Source organism: Alligator mississippiensis, chromosome 4 (assembly GCF_030867095.1).
Source record: "Alligator mississippiensis isolate rAllMis1 chromosome 4, rAllMis1, whole genome shotgun sequence".
NCBI classification, from domain to species: Eukaryota; Metazoa; Chordata; order Crocodylia; family Alligatoridae; genus Alligator; species Alligator mississippiensis.
The window spans coordinates 153386831-153406060 of record NC_081827.1 but is presented as its reverse complement, the minus strand read 5'-3'; the positions used below and the strand labels follow the sequence as shown (position 1 = coordinate 153406060).

The 19230-nt window shown below is 44.8% G+C and overlaps 1 protein-coding gene across 1 annotated transcript in view; it reads right to left on the bottom strand.

The window, feature by feature from the left end:
* Positions 1-228: 228 nt before the first annotated feature.
* The window catches only part of CFAP97D1 (CFAP97 domain containing 1), a 29060-nt gene continuing 10058 nt past the window's right edge, over positions 229-19230 (bottom strand). Inside the window, exons 5-7 of the mRNA XM_006268597.3 lie at positions 9863-9986; positions 9204-9263; positions 229-547 (exon numbers count right to left, since the gene is read on the bottom strand). Of these exons, the coding sequence (XP_006268659.1) occupies positions 9204-9263; positions 9863-9986 (184 nt within the window). The 3' untranslated portion in view covers positions 229-547. The remainder of the gene's footprint in view (positions 548-9203; positions 9264-9862; positions 9987-19230) is intronic.

Genomic DNA, 19230 nt, shown 5'->3' with positions numbered 1-19230 from the left:
GCCACTCACAGAATTTCTTACAACTTGCAGTCTCAATTTGTTTTACTTTAAAATATATCTGAATAGAGGAAATAGTAGTTAAAAAGAGACAACACAAGTGAAAATGTGAAGATTTTGTGAAATAGCTCAAGTCACAATAACTGAGACTGTATTGTGGTCAAACTTTGTATTAAACATTGAACAGAAATTTCATTAACAGTTTGCTTCATATAGCAAATCATCCTCATGTCAAATTTATGATAGTCAGGCAGCAAACCTGTACTTAGACATTATCACTTTTTTTAGCTTAGAACAACTGTCATGTGAGGGTTTTTCAGGTCTAGTGTTGCTTGTAAATTCATAATAAATTACGGCAATGCTAACTGCATGCAGTGTATGAAATGTAAGTTTGAGTTGGGGGAGTTCACCTCTACAGAAAATACTGAATTCACTCAATGCTCCAATTTATTCTAAAATTCCAAGAAAAGTTCAGCCAGTTGTTACATATATCCTTTACAGGACAAGATGTGCTGAGTCTCCACTGAATCTCCATGCATGGCATATTCTCCTGCAGTGGGGGAGAAGGAGTGGGGACATAGAAAGAAAACCTGAGTGTTGCTGAATTGCAATTAAAAGCCTTGCCTTAGTAGGGCATATTGTCTAAGAACTCAATACAGCAAAGTAATTGAAAACATTGTGTGGCATTCCATAATCCCTGTAGGTGTCTAAAAATAGGGGAGCCTGAAAAGACTATGTGAGTATCTAAAATCAGTGGCATTCCTTTGGTCTCTTAGGGCACGTCTACAAAAGATGCTGCTACGCACTGGTTACTGTGCTTTTATTTAGTATTTGTATAATCAAGTACTAAATAAATGTGCAGTAACTGGAGTTACTGCACAGTAGCACCGGTGAACACCTTTTTAGTGATGCTACTGCAAAGTAGCCTAATAATACTGCGCAGCAGCATTTCAGCACTGTTTGTGCTGTGATGTGCTACTGCACAGTATTATTCAGCTACTGCACAGTTAGTGTCTTGTGTAGACACACCCTGTGGGAACCTATGTGCTCCTGTTTTAAGTATAGGTCCCCATCTAGGTGCCCACAAGGCAGAATGCCTTACATGTTTGCAGGTGAGTGTCCAAAGGTCCACCAATCTGTGTATCTGTTCACCCACAGGGGTGATGGGAGGGCACTGTTTCCTGTGGGCTCCCCTGCCTCCTATTCCTATTTGCACATAGGAGGCTGTACAGAGCCACTCAAATGCACAAACGAAGGCAAGACACTGCCTGTACAGGAGTTGAAGTTAACTAGGACCAAAAACGGCTATGTAAACAGCTAGACTTAACTGGCATTCTGGTACTATATGGACATTTACATCTCCAGAATACCAAACTGCTCCCTCCACTCTCATCCCTGCCTTTTTCAGATACTTACATTCTGGATAACCAGAGTTGAGCCCCACACAGCAGGATCTCAGCCCCCATTCTCAGGCTCCCCTTAAAGGGGTTAGCATGCAGGATGCACACGCAAGGCCAGCACAACTATGACAGGAGCAAAGGTAGCTCAGGGGAGGATCAGTGAGTAATGGAATACCTCTTTTACCCCACGGAGCTGCAGACCATAAATGCAGTTCATGGCCCTGCACTTGGGGAGTGACAGTTTTTGAGACTCCCCCTCAATTTAGCGTGACTGCCTGTGGGACAAATTGCAGCAATGAGTCAACTCTGTGGGGGATGTGGACAATCAATGGAGTTCATCCAAATGAAGTGGAGGGACTTAGGACAGTGGGTAAGGTTGCATTTCCTCAAGAAGAAACACCTCCCTCCCCAATCTAGCGCCTTCCACCCAGAGGTACCCTCAGGTTCCTTCTCAGCTTCCCAATCCTGCCAGACTAGGTGCAACCTGTTTCCACTCCTTGCCTGCCTCCCCAGTCTGTCCCTACCCTTTCCCTGCTTTCCCCTGTACCTAATCTCCCTGGGGCCCCTTCAGTTGCCTCTCTGTTGTGCCTGGCATGCCTACCTGCCACTCCCCTACAGGTGGTCATGGGCCCAGCCCCTTTCCTATAGGCAGCCATTGCCACCTATTCCCTCATTGTATTGGCTCCCACCTACACTATAGGCAAAGTCCCTGTAATCATGCTCTGAGTATGAATACATTTTTCTAGCTGTGCAGGGCTCTATGTGGCTAGAAACATTTAACAGAATGCCTCTAGCTGGGTACAGCCTCTTCATGGCTAGGAACAGCTGATCGCAGAGATATGCAGCTGGTTCACATGGCTATATTTAGTTGCATCTGGGACTGCCACACCTAAATCCTCACAGATGGAGGGAGATGAGAAGGAATAAAATTTAAAACTTTGATTTAGCCAGCTAAATGAATACACATGTAACTTATATGGCTAAATTGGCTAATAGAACATCACCCATTGTGTTCGCAAAGATCTAAACCCATGGTTATGAATTTTATGACTAGGGACCCAAGGGAGGACTAAAGATCAGACCTTCCATGATACTCCATAGTAATTTTTTTTATCATTTTGGTACCCAGATCCATACTAAATATATAAAGTAGTTAAGCATTTACAGGAACAGGAATTAGAACCCTAGTATATCTCTCTGCCTCCACCCACCCCTTCCAGCTTCACTGAATACCAGTAGCTATAAAGACTCACTCTCTAACCCAGTAACTGTTTTATTTCACATGAAATTTAAAAGAACTTAGGGCCTTGTTATACCTTATGTTGTAAACCACATAAATGTTGATTGGTGTTAGTGCTAGCTTGGAGTTTGGAGCAATCGCACCCTTCACCCTTAGTCAAGAAACCTTTACTGACAGTCCCTCACCTGCATTGCTGTGACTTGCCATTGGTGAGCTGGGGCAGGACTAGGAGCTGTAGCTGTGAGTTGCCACTAGAGGGCTGGGGAGCGAGGACAGGGTCTACGGGTGGGGGTGTGAAAGATCTTGAGATACGGGAGGACCTCAGCTTGGGTGGCACATCTGTGGGGAGCAGCTACCCCTTAATGGACCAGGAGGTGGGTAGTGCAGATCAGAGATAATCCTGCCCTTGAGGGGTATAACTTTGAGCTGCATAGCAAGTGCTTAAAGTCATTTTAGTAAGATGTTAATGTGTGGACAATCCAGGGGTTAAGAGCTCCAGGAGCTGCACAAAATTACTGTGTAACAAGGTCCTAAGAGACTCAAAACACCCTATAACAGCGGTTCCCAAACTATGACAGATTGCGCACCACCAATTTAAAATGATACAACTTTAAGTACCACCAGCAATTTTTTCAGTTCAACCTTAAGTACCACCAGCAAAATTTTTGTCATATGAAGTAAGTATAATAAATCTATTAATGCGTACCAATAACAGTTTGTCTGTGTACCACTGGTGGTATATGTACCACAGATTGGGAACCACTGCCCTATAACTTTATGGATTAGATTACTTTCCTGAGGAAAAAGGGAATAGGGTTGAAATCTCTTCAGACAGAAGAGGGCTTTGAATCTGTGTTAGTGCTCTAAACACTGGGGGCACCTAAACAAGTGCCGAACACCTGCTCTGATGCAAGCTAATAATAAATTTCTGGGCAATGATAGATTTCTTGTGGAATTTTATTTTTTAAAATTAATGATATTTTATCTTAATTATTAAACTCTATAATGGTAGTTAAACCCCGCCCCCAAAAAACAATGTACACTACCAGCCACTTTGTATAAAGTTATTATTTTTGTAAGTTGTAAACCAGGCAAGGATTCTGTGAACTGTTGTAATTATAGACCAATTTTTGTAATGAATATAGACAGCAACATTCCAGCCAAACCTTTATCATACAGATTAGAACAGGTTCTCCTTCAATTACTTCACACAAATCAAGTAGGATTTATTAAAGCAATGCATTATTCAGATCTTGAACATCAGGTTATTGATATAGTGGTAACAGAACAAAATTCTTAAATTCCAAAAATTCTTTTAGTGCCTGATTCAAAGAAGGCCTTGCCTGTGGGCACGCACTGTGTTAATGCGCATTAGCGCAACTACACGTTCGCTAATGCAACTTAGCTAGTCATGAATAAATTTGATGCCTGCTTTAGGCAGGTATCAAATTTAGGCTCAAATAGCTTAAAATCACCACTTTTAAGGTGCATAAAGGCATGCATGTGTAGACACATGCTTTTAATGTGTCTTAAATTGGGTAATGCACATTAAAAATGTACATGTAGACACGCCCAATGAACACAAGATCCTGTTGCAAGCAAACAATGCACTAATATTTCTGCCAGTCTGGGAGATCAGTTCCTGCCCTCTCCTCATTAATCAACAATTTTAGCTATCTATCTGGTTATAAAATTAATTGGACTAAATCTGAATTACTTGTACTACATAATGATCCCACAGGGAATATCCTTAGTAAATGGCAGTTTCAATAGCAATCAGAACATATAAGTTATTTGGGTATTAAAATATCCAAGAATATTAATGTTACTATCTACCAAAACTATCAGGAGATTCTCAAAATTATATTACAGGACCTGAACAAACAGGGCAGTTCGACAAAATTCTTGGGAGCAAATGTGAATATTTAAAAAAATGAATACCTTACACCTCATCTAATTGATCTATTACATAACCTACCAATTGTAATCCCAAATCAGAGGCACAGAAAGCTCACTGAGCAGCTGGGGCAGGGGGTGGGGTGTAGGCATATGCTGACCACTATAGACACCGGGGGGAGTGGAGACAGGGAGGGAGAACATGGGTGCGGGAAGGGAAGGCTTACCTTCCCAGGTTGCCATTGCTACTCCCACTTCTCCCTGCAGGAGCCGGGAGCCAATCAGCTCCAGGACTGAGGAGCTCTTTGCCCCTTGTCCTTGATCCCAGCTCCTAGCACAGAGCTGCCTGCTCTGGGGAGTGGGCAGGAGCTGGAAACCCAGCTGCCACCTGCCCCCCAGAGCAGTTCTGCTCCCACCTGCGCCCTGGAGAAGCCAGCTCCATACCACGCAAAGCTGCTCTAGGAGGCAAGGTTCCCAGCCCCCACCCACACCCCAGAGCAGCCAGCACTGCACCAAGCAGAGCAGCTGCCAGTGATCCCTGGCCCCCTTGGCCCTCCCCCAACCTGGCAGGAGTCTCGCCAGCAGCTGTCCCACACTCAGGAAAGCTCCCAGCAAACCCTCTGGTGGGCAGGGAAGCCCTGCTAGTAGGGGCTTGCTGGCAGCTCTGTGTCCCGATGGGCACAGGGCCAATAGAGCTCTGCCCACTGCAGGGACAGCTGTCACTGAGTCCTGTGCCCCTTGCCAGCCCCAGGGTGGCATCCCAGCGGAAGCCTGGAGCTTCCCCCAGGAAGGCAAAGCAGGGCAGGAGCTGCCCTGTACCAGGCTGCTCCCATTGGGAAAAAATTTGCTCCCAACAGGACACCTGTGTAGATGTGCTCCTGGGGAAGGCTTACTGTGCAGTATTTTACTGTACAGTAAGACTACTGTGAATTAATAGCATGTGTAGACATGCCTATTGGGTGCAGAGATGCACCTTGTCTGGCAAAGGCTCCCCAGTGTGGGGAGCAGCATTCTGTTTGCTCCATTTGCCTTCTGCCCCTCAGATACACTGTTCAGTGTGGCTCTGTCCTGCTCAGCTCCTGTTGTGGCAAAGACTCCTAGGGTGTGATTCTGGCACTGTGTATCATGCTGTGTGTGGATCTTATCAGACCCAGGTCAGCACAGGGAGCCAGATAGCAGGACTCCACAGGCCAGATCTGACCTGTGGGCCATATGTTTTCCACCCCTGATTTGCATATTCAGATGACAGAAACTCAGTGAAAATGAATCTTCTCAAGAATGCTGCAGTATATAAGAACTGATTACTCACTTTCTAGTGCCTGCAAGAATTAGAATAGCAAAAGCTTGGAAAAAAAGTATCACCCCCTAAAATCAACGAGTGGTTTAAAAAAGTCTGGAAAGTTTTAATAAGGGAAAAGTTGTTCTATCCAGTCAGTGTTCTACAGGGTAAAAGGGAAAATATGCTTACTTAAGAAATCTGGTGGAGATTTTTGGAATTTGTTAAAAAATAAAAAAAATAATTTTGGATCTTCTCCTGCCTCCAAATCAGAAAGTTTGAGAAACTTTTTTGAATACTGAAGGGCAGTGTATGTTCTATGAGCTATCACTTAAGAAAAAAATTGGATTCAATTCAAAATTTAAAAGCAGAGATGAATAGGAGAAAGTGAGATTTGCTTTGGGCAAAGTTCTGAGGAAAAAGACAAGGTGAATATAGCTATGAAGAAATAAAAAAGCTTAACATCAATTGAAACAAATAAACTGTCATACTGAAAAGAAGGAAAAAGAACACAACACTCTTGTGGATGCTGACTTGGGTTAAGAGAGCACTGATGATAGAAGATAAATATCTGTCTTTATGCATAGTTTAGGAGATTGGGTGTTTCTTTAAAATGTTAAATGTATTATTTGATCAGTTGGATTTGTTAATAAATAAAGTTAAAACAAGAAAATGAGCAGTAAAGAATATCTGAACATCTAAAATTGATATTAGATTGCATCTTTTACAGCAAAAGATTATTTCTCACTTTCACCGGGCTCTCTCTAAATTTAAAAAATTCAATATACTACCAATAGATACATGCTGGAGATGCAAAGCAAGCAGACAACACTTGGTCATGCCCTATAATCAATATTTTTAAAATAAATTATAACTAGCATTAATATGGTTTTGAATACACATATCTTTGGCAAATAAGTGTATTTGGGGGTATATGACTAAGGAGATCATTGCATTCCTCTGGTGGACCTTATTATTGACATGCAGAATTGTATTGTTCCATTGTAGAAGTAGGAGATCTCCAAAGGCTAAAACCTGGTCATAATGAAATGGCACAGCTAGCATACATGGAAAGAGTCATGTTTTAGAGGGATAACTGCTTTGAAAAGTGTAATGCATTTTGGAAAAATTTTTTAGACTATTCAGCAACTAAGTTCTAAACTACTTTTAATGGATTATTACCATCATCCATGCCTTCATATTCTCAAGACTAGATAATGCATGCTATGTAGGGCTGTCCATGAAGATGGTCTGGAATCTGCAGCTAGCCCCTTCTTTTGAAGGTGAGTCAGCAAGAGTACACGAGTCCAATGCTCCAAAGGCTACACTGACTTTCTGAGTGCAATTCTAGGTCCTGGTTTCAACCTATATGGCTCTAAATGGCCAGGGCCTAACATACATAAGTGACTGTCTTCTCTTGTATGCCCCATCACAATCCCTGAAGTCAGTTAAGTCAGTACGCCAAGCCTACTCAGTGAAAATGCATGAAAAGTTGCTCTCAGCTGACACTCCTCAAACTCCCTCCCTTTGAGGCCTGCTAGAAGGGCTATAAAATTTTCCTATTTGGGCAGACACTTAGCAAACAAAGCTAAGCTATTATTTAGGGCAGGGGCAGGCAAAATGCAGCCTGCGGGCTAAATGCAGCTCACCAGGCCATTCTATCTGGCCTGCAGGGCCCCTAAAGAATTTAGAAAATTAATATTAATCTGCCCCTGGCTGCCTGTCATGTGGCCCTTGATGGCTTGCCAAAACTCAGTAAGCGGTCCTACACCCAAAATAATTGCCTGCCCCTGATTTAGGGGGTCTCTGTTTTATAATGATAGTTTAGTTCCTTTTTAAGTTGTTTTGTTCTCTTGTATTCTCCTGTTTTATACGTTATTCCGTTTGCTTATTGCAAGCTATCCTGAGGCTTGCTTGGGAAGGGGGGGACATATAAATCAAATCAATTAATTAATTAATTAATTAATTATTCCTTGCACACTTATTCATTTATCTTCTATCAGTGCGTTATCCCTCCTTTCTTTTATTTTTCTTTTCCATTAATTGTTTATTATTTGTAACAGACGCATGTATTTCAGATTCATATATATGTAATTAATATATATGTATAATTGATTTTTGTGTTGTAATTAAAACTAATAAAAACAGAATAAAAAAAGATAATGGCATACTTCTTACACCTTGCATATTGTTTCTTACCATTCCTGTCAATTATCAAGTAAGGGGCTAGCTCTGCAGAGAAACTCAATTGTCTGGTGTTGGCAGCTAGTGGGTAGAGGATGGCTCTAGGGCAATCCCTAGAGTCAACTCTAAAGTTAACTCTAGTGTTGGTGGCAATTCCTTGGATTTGGATGGCATTTCAAACCAATTCCAACTAGAGAGAATGCATTATCAGGCCAGTGATTAGTTGGTCCTGTTGGAGCATCAAGTCGAGAGGAGAAAGGATCCAGATCAGGGGCGGGCAATTATTGCTGCTGGAGGGCCACTTAATGAGTTTTGGTGAGGTGTTGAGAGTCTTGTGGCCCTGCCCCTTGACAAGTACCCTGCCTCCTAGTCATCATCTTGAGATCAAAAGTCCCTCCCCCCAACCCCTGACTTTTACCACTGGAAGTCCCTCCCTTTGCCCCTGGAAGTACTCCTTTTGGGAGGGGAGGGGGGGTTGCCATCTTGGAATCTTTGTCATATTGCAGGGGGGGTATGGGTGGATGGATATAGGGTTTGTGGGGGAGGGTATGGGTAAATGGGTATGGGGTTTGTGGTGTACTGTGGGTGTGTATGTGTGGATATCTGTGTATGAGGGTATGGGGGAGGGTATAGTTGTATGTGTGGATGTGGGTGGGTATGGGGGGTTTGTGGGGATGTGTGGGGATGTGTGGGTGTGTGGGTATGGGGTTTGTGGGGGCCATGGGGTGTGTGGAGGGGGAGGGTGGCTGGAGGTGTTTGTGTGTAGTGGGTGTGTGCATGTAGCAGTGAGTGGGACTACCCCCAGAAGAACACGTGTGTGTGTGGGGGGATTGCGGGGGGATATGAGGGAGGCTGTGGGTGGGTGCAGTGTTTATGGGGTCTCTGATTGTGTGTGGGGGAGGATGTGGTTGTGGGATTTGTGAGGGAGGGTTTAAGGGTATGGTGGGTTGTGCATGAGAGCCCCCCGCACATGTCCCCCTGAGCTGGTCAGCACCCGCCCCTGCCTGCAACAGCCCAGAGCCTGCTGTTGTTTCAGCAGATGCCACATTTAAATGCAAACTACCACACCACTCTGAAATCCTGAGTTTTTTAAGTTATTCATGTTGATCATTCTCTGAGGTATGGTGTATGAATATTATCCACAGTTAAGGAATATGATAGCTGCATCCCATTTTATATTGTGAAAAAAATCAGCAACGAAACTGCCTACCTAGCCATTCCGAGAGGAGATAAGATACCGAGAAGTGTTCCGTATATAGCACCTTGAGTTCTGCCACAAAAAGAATAAAGCACATGGGTTTGTCAGTATAAAGGATTAACCATTAAAGTGACTGTTATTAATGGAATCAAGACAAGTACACATCTAGTTTTGATCTTTTTTTCTTGCACGTATACATCCTCTTCTTTCAGTACTTATATTCAATCAGTGCACTGGTGAGTTATTAATGGGCTTAGTCTCGTCCCTTGACTCACTCACTCTAGTCAGAATTATCTGAATTATCAGCCATTAGTCTTTTCTTTTTAGTAAGATGTGTCTTTTTCATTGAGATGGTTGGAATAAAATATATAAAACTTCTTCACTCATTCAGATAGGCATTTACTTAGATTCCACCATTTTATGTAGTAGCCCATCAACATGATGGTCAGGGAGATCTTTTCATTTAATAACTCTGTCAAGAAATTAATCTAGAGAACTATCCCAAATTTCCCATTAGCCAAGCTTCCTTTGTACTTCACTGTGCAACTAGCAGTTGATCCTATTTCTTTTGGTTTGGGAAACTAAGATCAGCTGACTCTTCTCCCACATTTCGTTTGGTTTAAGCACAAAAAGAAAAAAAGCTTTTTCAAGAGTAAAACCATTGCACATACCTGCCAATCAATCTCATACTTCCTATGATCATAAGTAGCTTCGAGGTTACCAAGTTTCTTCAGAATTCTCTGGTTTTCCAAAGTGATCTTCACTATTTCCCTGTTCTGTTTCTCTCTATTTGAGCTGCAAACACAAATAAAAACTTGGTTGACACTAATGAGGCATGAAACAATGGTAATAGGTAGTGTATGTTCAGTCAAAATAATTTTAATTATCATCTGATAAGATGCACAACCATTGCATTTTCCTGAATTTATTAACAGATGACAGGCTCTAGTCTACAACTAATACAGGATTAATGCAGGGGTGGGCAATTATTTTGACTGGAGGGCCACTTAATGAGTTTTGGTGAGCTGTCAAGGGTGCCCATTTAAAGTCTTTCAGAAGATATCATTTTAACAAATTATATAAAACACAAGTCAGATACTAAAAATCAAACATCTACTATAACATATTTTAATTTTATTTCAAAAATAATTTTAATCCTGATTTATGTTTTTTTGAGTGGCGAATATGAAGGCGATTGCATAGTAGCTCAAAATAAAGTCTTACTCGTATATTTTGGGAAGCATGTGGGGGGCGGGTGTGGGAGGGAGTGTGGGGAGGTGGGGTGTGTGGGTAGTTGGGTATGTGTGTAAGGAAGGGGTGCATATGTGTGTTTGGGGGTGCTGCTTACGTGCTAGGTCCCGGGAACCAGCCGGGCATGCAGTGCAGGGGCATGTGCAGCCAAGCTCACCCAGGCAGTGCAGGTGTGATCCACAGCCCCCACCTTCCTAATCTGCAGCTGCCCTCACAGTTCTTCGCATGGGGCTGAGCTCTGCCCACTGCTCCAGGTGAGCAGAGTGGGTGGAAGGTGGCTGGGAGCTGGAACTAGAGCCCGATGCACTGGGACAGGAGCCACCCAGCTGTAGCTCTGCCCCCTTTCCTGGAGAAGTGCAGCAGGGGCAGAAGGAAGAGAAGTTGCTGGAGGTGCAGGGAGCTGAGCAGTGCCCAGTGGGCTACAGCTGAACCAATAACAGCCCTGCTGGGAAGCTGTGCACACTGACTAAATCCAGGGCCAGTGGGCGCGGACAGTAGCAGGTGAGGCTCAGCTTAGCTCAGCTCCATGCAGAGTGCCATGGGGGTAGCCGTGGGCTGATTCCAATCAAATGATGGATGCCCACCTACAGGCTGAATCCAATCAGTTGGCTAACCAGATCTGGCCCATGGGCTATATTTTGCCCACCCTTGGATTAATGCCAGAACCTGTCTGAAACATTAGTTATAAACTGGTATATTTTGGTAAAATCCATGCTGATTTCTGCAGCAAAAAGCCTCCCAGCAAAAATATAGATCCCTGCCTAAAGTAGCTGACAGTGGACTATCATCAGGCATTTATACACATGCTCCAGGAGTGGGGTGGGGGCACTTTAATTAGAGCGGGTCCAAGAGCTGCTCTAATTTAAGTGCCCAGAGCATCCCCACACTGGAAAATGGCAGTGGAGGTACTTTAATGGCCCCTGCCATTTTTCAGTGTGGGGACGCTAATACATGAGATGCTGGAGTCTGCTGTAGTGTGGAAATTACCACGCTCCAGCAAACTTGATTAACTGAGTCTGCTCGGATGCACTATAATTACAGCGTGTCAGAGCAGCCTCACTACATGTGTATAGGTGCCCATCTATACTACCATATCATACATGCTGCAAGAAGGCATTCAGAAGCTGCGGAGGGAAGATGATAATTAAGTTAAGGAGTTACTCAGCAAAGCCAGGGGCACCACATGGGTAGAATATTTCCAGTACGTTTAAGCTTCAATTTTATCTAACACAGAGGTCTGAGTTGACCTTGCATCAGACTGCACTGTACAGAGCAGTGTGGATGTGGGGACAGCAGTTGTATGATGAAAAGCCAGGCTGGGAAGGTCAGCTGAGAAAAAAAGCTCCAAGGTATTTATGGGAGATATGGCTGAACAGTACTTTAGGGATGGCGGAAGAGAGTGGGTGAAAGCTAATGTAAGGTATAATCATATAAATAGGAAAGGACAGAGTTACAGGGGCCTGGGAGGTGAAGGAGAGCAGGTGAAATAAGAGTTGTTGGTAGATGCCAACAAAGAAGGGTGCCTTACACAGCCTGAGCAATGGCCCAGAAAAATTATCTTAGTGCATATACTCTGAAGAGAACAGAGTGGGAAATGTTGGCAGCAAGGATATAATCAAAGCCTAGAGGACAGTTTTTGGTGAATGAATATCAGAGTGAGATAGGTTTTTGAGTTGTCTGCACAGGGGCAGGAGCTGGAGATTGCCCTGAGGACCAGAGAAGAGAGGGCAAAAAACAGAGCCCTGTAGAATCCTTCTAGAGAGAGAGTGAAATAAGGAGGATATCCCCTATATCCATCAAGGAAGGGGGATAATGCTACATAGGTTGGGAGCTGGACAGCATGCAAACAAAGCAAATGGTATATAAGTCCATGGAGAGATCATGGAGGGTGAGTCCTGGAACTATCTTCTGTTAATAGATTACCTTTTCATCTTCAGGTGATCTATTAACAGAATATGCAAAGGAGGCAGAGCTGCTCAATTACTACTTTGCCTCAGTCTTCATAAAAATGAGCTTCTAAACACAGCTAACAAAACTAATATAGACAAAGTAAGGGATATGGATCATTAAAAAGAGCACAACAAATCTTTTGACAAATTCAAATTAAGTTAGCAGGAATTGATGAAATTCATCTTAGTGTTGAGGGAACTGGCTAAAGAAATTTGGAAGCCATTAGCAATAATATTTGTGAAGTCAAGGATGATAGGCACAGTCCCACAGAACTGGAGAAGGGTTAACACAGTACCCATCTTTAAGAAGGGGAAAGAGGAGTACATGGGTAATTATAGACCTGTGAGCCTGACCTCAGTGCCTATAAAGTTATTAGAGAAAATAATAAAACAAGCAATTTATAAACACCTGGAGGATCACTACTAGTCAATGTCAGGATACAGGGGGTCGTGGGGAAAGGGACTTAATGGTGGGGGTCTACTACAGACCTCCCAACCAAGGGGAAGAGCTGGACTGCGAATTCTTGGGTCAGCTTCTGGAGGCACTTAAGGCAAGGGATGTAGTTGTCATGGGTGATCTAAATTACCCGGACATCTGCTGGGAGGAGCAGTCAGTCAGGTTGGACCGCTCACGGAGGTTTCTGGCCGAGATACAGGACCTCCACTTAACCCAGGAGGTGCACAGTCCTACCAGGGGGAATGGTAGGCTGGACTTGGTCCTGGCCACAGGCGACAACTGTCACAACCCAAAGTTGTGATTTTTTGTTTGTGTGTGTGCTTCGGCACCGCTAAATTATTTCCCGCCAATTTGTCGCTTTCTTTGCACAGTAGAGTTCTCTGCTGCGGGACAGAACTCTGGTGCAACGGGAGATTTCCTGCCAGATTACAGCTTCTTTGCAGTGTGCATCTCTTTTGCATCGTAGTGATGCACGCTGTAAAGAAGTTCCCGCCATTTGTATTAGGATTCGCGCCATATTATTGGCCCATTCCTAATATAGGCACACGTGGCGGCTAGCGATTGGCTTACTAGCCGTACAAAAGGCTTGGGTAGTTTCCGCCCAAGTCGGAGGAGGGAGGATGAGAGAGATTCTGTGTGAAGATCTCCAAGCGTTGCGGACCCTCGTGGACCCGACGCGCCTCCCCTAAGCAGGCAAAAGAGGCAATAGAACCGAGTCTACAGAGCTTTCGCTTCTCGCCTCTCCCCGTCGCCGAGCGCAATCCTAGACGTATCCCTTTCCTGTAACTTCGGACCCGCGGAGCCTAAGTAACTCCGGGGAAACTTTTCAAACCCAACTTAACCGGACCCGCGGAGCCTAGCAAACTCCGTGGGAGCAATCGATTTGTCAGAGTCCTCCAACGAGGATTCAAGCGGGAGCTGTGCCTGGAAACCTGTCCAGCCTACACCAATATCATCTTTGGGTGTAAGTAAACAATCTTTTCAATCAACCATTACGCCTCTGTAACTAATTCTAACTCGCGTGTGCTAAACCGCCCCGCGGTGCTCTCCAGCCCTGCGTGCCCGGGCTGCTGGCCACAGCCCGTGTGCAATGAAGACGGGTCCGGTACAACCCCGGTTCGCCCCCGGCTCGCCCATGGCGGCCAGAATGGGATCGGAATCACCGCTGCACATGGCGACGAGGGCGGGATCGGGGCCCAGCCCGCACAACAACCTGGTAAGAGGGCTCCAGGTCCTCGACCACCTGGGAGATAGCGATCATTGCTTGCTGGAATTCACCATCCAGCGCAGGGTCCCAAGGGCCTGCAGCAAGGCAGCAGCCCTAGACTTTAAGAGGGCCAACTTCAATGAGTTGAGATTAGTGGGAGAGGCGCTGGAGTCCTTGAGAGTAGGGGAACTCAGTGCCCAAGATGAGTGGTCATTCCTTAAGGAGATGATACTCAGAGCCCAAGGGGTGACAATCCCAACAAGAAGCAAGGGGGGGGAAAGTGCCCAAAAGCCCCCCTGGCTCACCAAGGACATTTGTGAATGCTTGATTGCCAAAAAGGAGGCATACACCTGGTGGAAGGGAGGGGCTATCACCAAAGAGGAGTATACCTACATCGCTCGGGTCTGTAGGTGGGCTGTTAGAAAAGCTAAGGCAGATACAGAGCTAGGGTTAGCATCAAGGATGTAGTCTTTCTGGACTTCAGGAAGGCCTTTGACACTGTCTCCCACCCCATTCTCATCAAAAATCTAGGTGACTGTGGCATTGATGCCTACGCAGTCAGATGGATTGCTAATTGGCTGAAGGGTCATACTCAGAGGGTGGTGGTGGACGGGTCTTTTTCGACCTGGAAGGAAGTGGGCAGTGGAGTCCCCCAGGGCTCGGTCCCCCACACTGTTCAGTTTCTTTATTCATAGATTCATAGATGGTAGGGTCGGAAGGGACCTCAATAGATCATCGAGTCCGACCCCCTGTGTAGGCAGGAAAGAGTGCTGGGTCTAGATGACCCCAGCTAGATGCATATCCAACCTCCTCTTGAAGACCCCCAGGGTAGGGGACAGCACCACCTCCCTTGGGTTATTAGTGACTTGGACGACGGGGTAAAAAGCAGCCTGTTTAAATTTGCTGATGATACCAAGATTTGGGGTGAGGTGGGCACGCTAGTAGGGAAGGACAGATTACAGCAGAACCTGGACAGGTTACAGGGGTGGGCTAACAAAAATAGGATGGGTTTCAATACTGAAAAGTGCAGGGTGCTGCACTTAGGCAGTGGGAACCAGCAGCACACTTTTAAGCTGGGAAACTCCCTTCTTGAGAGCACGGTGGCAGAAAGAGATCATTACCGACTCCAAAATGAACATGGGCCGACAATGCAAGGTCACAGTCAGTAGGGTTAACCGTACCTTGTCGTACATCCACACATACATCTCAAGCAGGGCCAAGGAGGTGATCCTCCCCCTCTATGCGACACTGATCAGGCTGCAGCTGGAGTACTGTGTTCAGTTCTGGGTGCCACACTTCAGGAGGGATGTGGACAGCATTGAGAGGGTCCAGAGGAGGGCCACCAGCATGATTCGGGGACAGCACGGCAGGCCCTACAAAGAGAGGCTGAGGTGGGACCTGGTGGCCATCTATAAACTCACTGGGGGGGACCAACAAGGTTTGGGAGAGACCCTGTTCCCCCTAGTGCCCCCCAGGGTAACGGCCACAAATTGTTAGAGAGTAGGTTTAGACTAGACATCCGAAGGCACCACTTCACAGTCAGGGCGGCTAGGATCTGGAACTAACTTCCAAGGGAAGTGGTGATGGCTCCTACCCCGGGGGTCCTTAAGAGGAGGCTTGCTGTCTACCTGGCTGAGGTCATCTGAGCCCAGTTTTCTCTCCTGCCCAGGGCAGGGGGTTGGACTTGATGATCTACAAGGTCCCTTCCAACCCTACATCTATGAATCTATGAACATAGGTTTGTTAAGAACAAATCGGGCCAAATCAAAGTGATATCCTGCTTTCAAGAATAACCAGTTTAATAAATGAAGGGAATGTAGTGGGCATGATATACTTTGACTTTAGTAAAGCTTTTGATTCAACCCTGCCTGACATTCCCTGCAGAAATATGGGCTAGACAGAATTACTATCAAGTGAATACATCATTGCTAACTATAAGCAAAGAAACTATCAATGTATGAATTTAAAAAAAGAGGTCCAGTGCTGTTTAACATTTTTATTGATGAGTTGAGTGCAAGAATAGAGAGCTTCCTGGTTAAGTCTGTAAAGGATACAAAACCAGGAGTGCTTGCAAACACTGGAAGATAGTAGTAGAATTCAAAGGAATTGTGGATATATTGGAAAAGCTGAGTTATACATAACAAAATGAAATTCATCAAAGACCAAAATTTAGTATGGTGCTAGGCCTAGAAAAGAAAAAACAAATGCACAGAAACCAAATGGAAGATAACTGGCTAGGTAGACGTGTTGCTGAAAACATTCAGAGGGTCATTGTAGATCCAAGACTATTCAACATGAGTCAGCAACGTGGTGAGATTACAAAAAGCAAATGTAATTCACAACTGCATTAATAGGAATATTGTATATAAGATAGAGGGGGTACACCTACATGTGCAATTAATGCAATGTGATAAACAGAGTTTGCTCCGGAGTACACTGCTGCTAGGCACAGCATCCATACATGCACCTGAGATATCAGCACTTTGACCCTAGCCGGAGTAGCCCTGGGCTGGCAACAGGCTTGTGGGGTTAGCCCCAGGCTCCAGATGGTGGGGTCAGGTGGAAGAGGGGCTGGCTGGAGCACAGGAGTGCCAAAACTGCAGAGCCATGTGGCTGACCCCCTGAGCCTGCTGCCTGCCCAGAGCTGCTATGCCCCAGCTCAAAGTGTTGTTGTTCTAGTCACCATTCACATGTGAGTTGCAGCATAGTAAATTATTCCGCTGTAAGATAGTACTATCTTATGGAGGAGTTAATTAATTTACTGTGCCCTAATACCCATGCACATATATCATAGAATCATAGAAAATAAGGGTTGGGAGAGACCTAGAAAGATCATTGAGTCCAACCCCCCTGCTCTGGGCAGGAATACTGCTAATATCATGTGATCCCAGCAAGGTGTCTGTCCAATCTCCTCTTGAAGACTTCCAAGGTTGGGGACTGAACCACCTTCTTGGGAAGTCTATTCCAGATTCTGGTCACCCTTACCATAAAAAAGTTCTTCCTTCAGATCGCAGCTGTGCCCTAGCTCTGGAGCAAGCTGCCCCCATCGCAAGATCCCAGTGGCTCTGGAGCAGCCCCTGCCCTGCTCTGCCGTGTGCCCTGCCAGTGCAGCTGGGGCTGGTCTCCACAGCAACTCCAGCCTTGCGCTTTCACAGCTCAGCTGCAGCTGGGGTCTCCATGGAGACCAGCCCCAGTCATGTGCAGGGGTGGCTGGGAAATGGAGTCCGCTGCCAACCAGATCTGGCCTACGGACTGGACTTTGCCTGTCCCTGCATTACATAGAGGGCATATTCTCCCTATAAAACATCTGCTTCATTCTGCTGTGGGAGATACGATACTGGGCTACATGGATCATCGGTCTGGCTTAATATGGCACTTCTTATGTTTTTATAGTCTCTCACTGCTAAGTTAGGCTTCAGCTGGAGTATTATGGATAGTTCTTGGCTCTGCACTTTAGGAAGGATATAGAGAAACTAGAGGAGACTCAGAGGCCAGCAGCAAAGACGACACAGGAGTTGAAATGCAAGCCACATAAGCAAATGTTTAGAGAGCTAGGAATGTTTAATTTAGGCAAAAGCAAAATATGTGAGGGCAAGATAATAGTTTTCAAATATTTTAAAGGTTGCCATAAGGAAAAGGGAGAACATCTATCTTCCCTCATCACAGAGGGCAGAATATGAAGCAATAGATTTAAACTTCAGCAAAGAAGAATCAGAAGACACCTCACTGTCAGAAGAATAAAACAGTGAAACAGGCTGCTCAGAGGACATTGTTGAATCTTTGTCATTGAAAGTTTTTAAGAAGAGGTGAATAGGCATTTGTCTGGGATTTTTTAGGAAAAGTGAATCCTGCATTTGTGCAGGGGATATTAGATGACTTTGGAGGCCTGTTCTAATATTGATTGTGGGTGTATCTTATGATCCTGAGAGACTTTTTGCTTAGTGGTACTTGTAGTGGAAGCATCACCTGTGCCACTAATTTTCCCCCACACTAAGGCTATAAAGGGTAGCATACCTTTCCTGGATCTCCATTCCTCTCCATTCCCTGGTAGAGCTGAGGTAATAGTCTGTTTTGGGCTCTGCACTCTACACAAAGCCCTCACTTGGCTTCTATTTTAATTGCTGATTTGATTGTTTTAAGATTTCATACTTTATTTTATTTTACTACTACCTCTTATTTCTCTAATTTTCTGTTGGGAGTAAAAGGAAAAAGCTTCAACCCCTAGGTTGGGATTGGTACCCTTGCTGTCCCCTGCCTCCACTTCCACTGTTCTTTGTCTTAGGGTCCATACCTTATCTTCTTTCTTTAACAACTGCCCTTCATTTCTTTCTTTGAGGTATATTATCACCATTTTTCAGGAGCAAGAGTTCCTCTCTCTCTCTATCATGATGTCATCACCAAAATCCCTGGGTTTCACAAGTGCCTCTCCTTCAATGGGGCAAACCCTGAAGCAGATTCACTTGTGCTGCTGTTTATACTATTTTGGCAAGTCTCACATCATATAGAAATGTTATAGGTCCTTTAAATCTAGAACGAGGAGGGGAAGAGAGATGAAACAGAGTTAACCAGGGCTGATAAAGAAGAGAAAATGAAGGTAAATCTGTTTTACTATCTAGTGGAGGGGGGAAAGGCCGTGAAGTAAGTGCAACACTGATGCCAAGGAATCCTGACACTCTCAAACAGTTAATAGAAGCATTTAATGCATACTGTGAGCCCAGGAAAAATGAGACTGTAGAGAAAGATCAGTTTTTCACCCGAAACCAAGAGGAAGGAATAGAGGCTTATATCACAGCACTGAAAACTCTGGCATCCTCATGTAACTTTGGAGACATAAAAGACTCCCTAATCAGGGATAGGATTGTGTGTGGCACATGGGACTCTGCCCTGAAGGGGAGACTACTAAGAGAGGTAGATCTAACCCTGGAAAAATGTCACCAAATTGCAAGGGCAGTAGAATTGTCTAAACAAAGGATCAAAATGATATCAACAGCCACATGTACAGAGCAGGTTCACAGGCTCAACCTAAAGGACTCTGGAAAGCAGGAACCTGACAGGCCAACTGCAAATGCCAACAATATGATTCAGTGCATGTACTGTGGGAAGCTACATGAAAGGCAGAAGGACAAATGCCCAGCCTATGGAAAAGAGTGCAAAAAATGTGGATGACAGAATCAT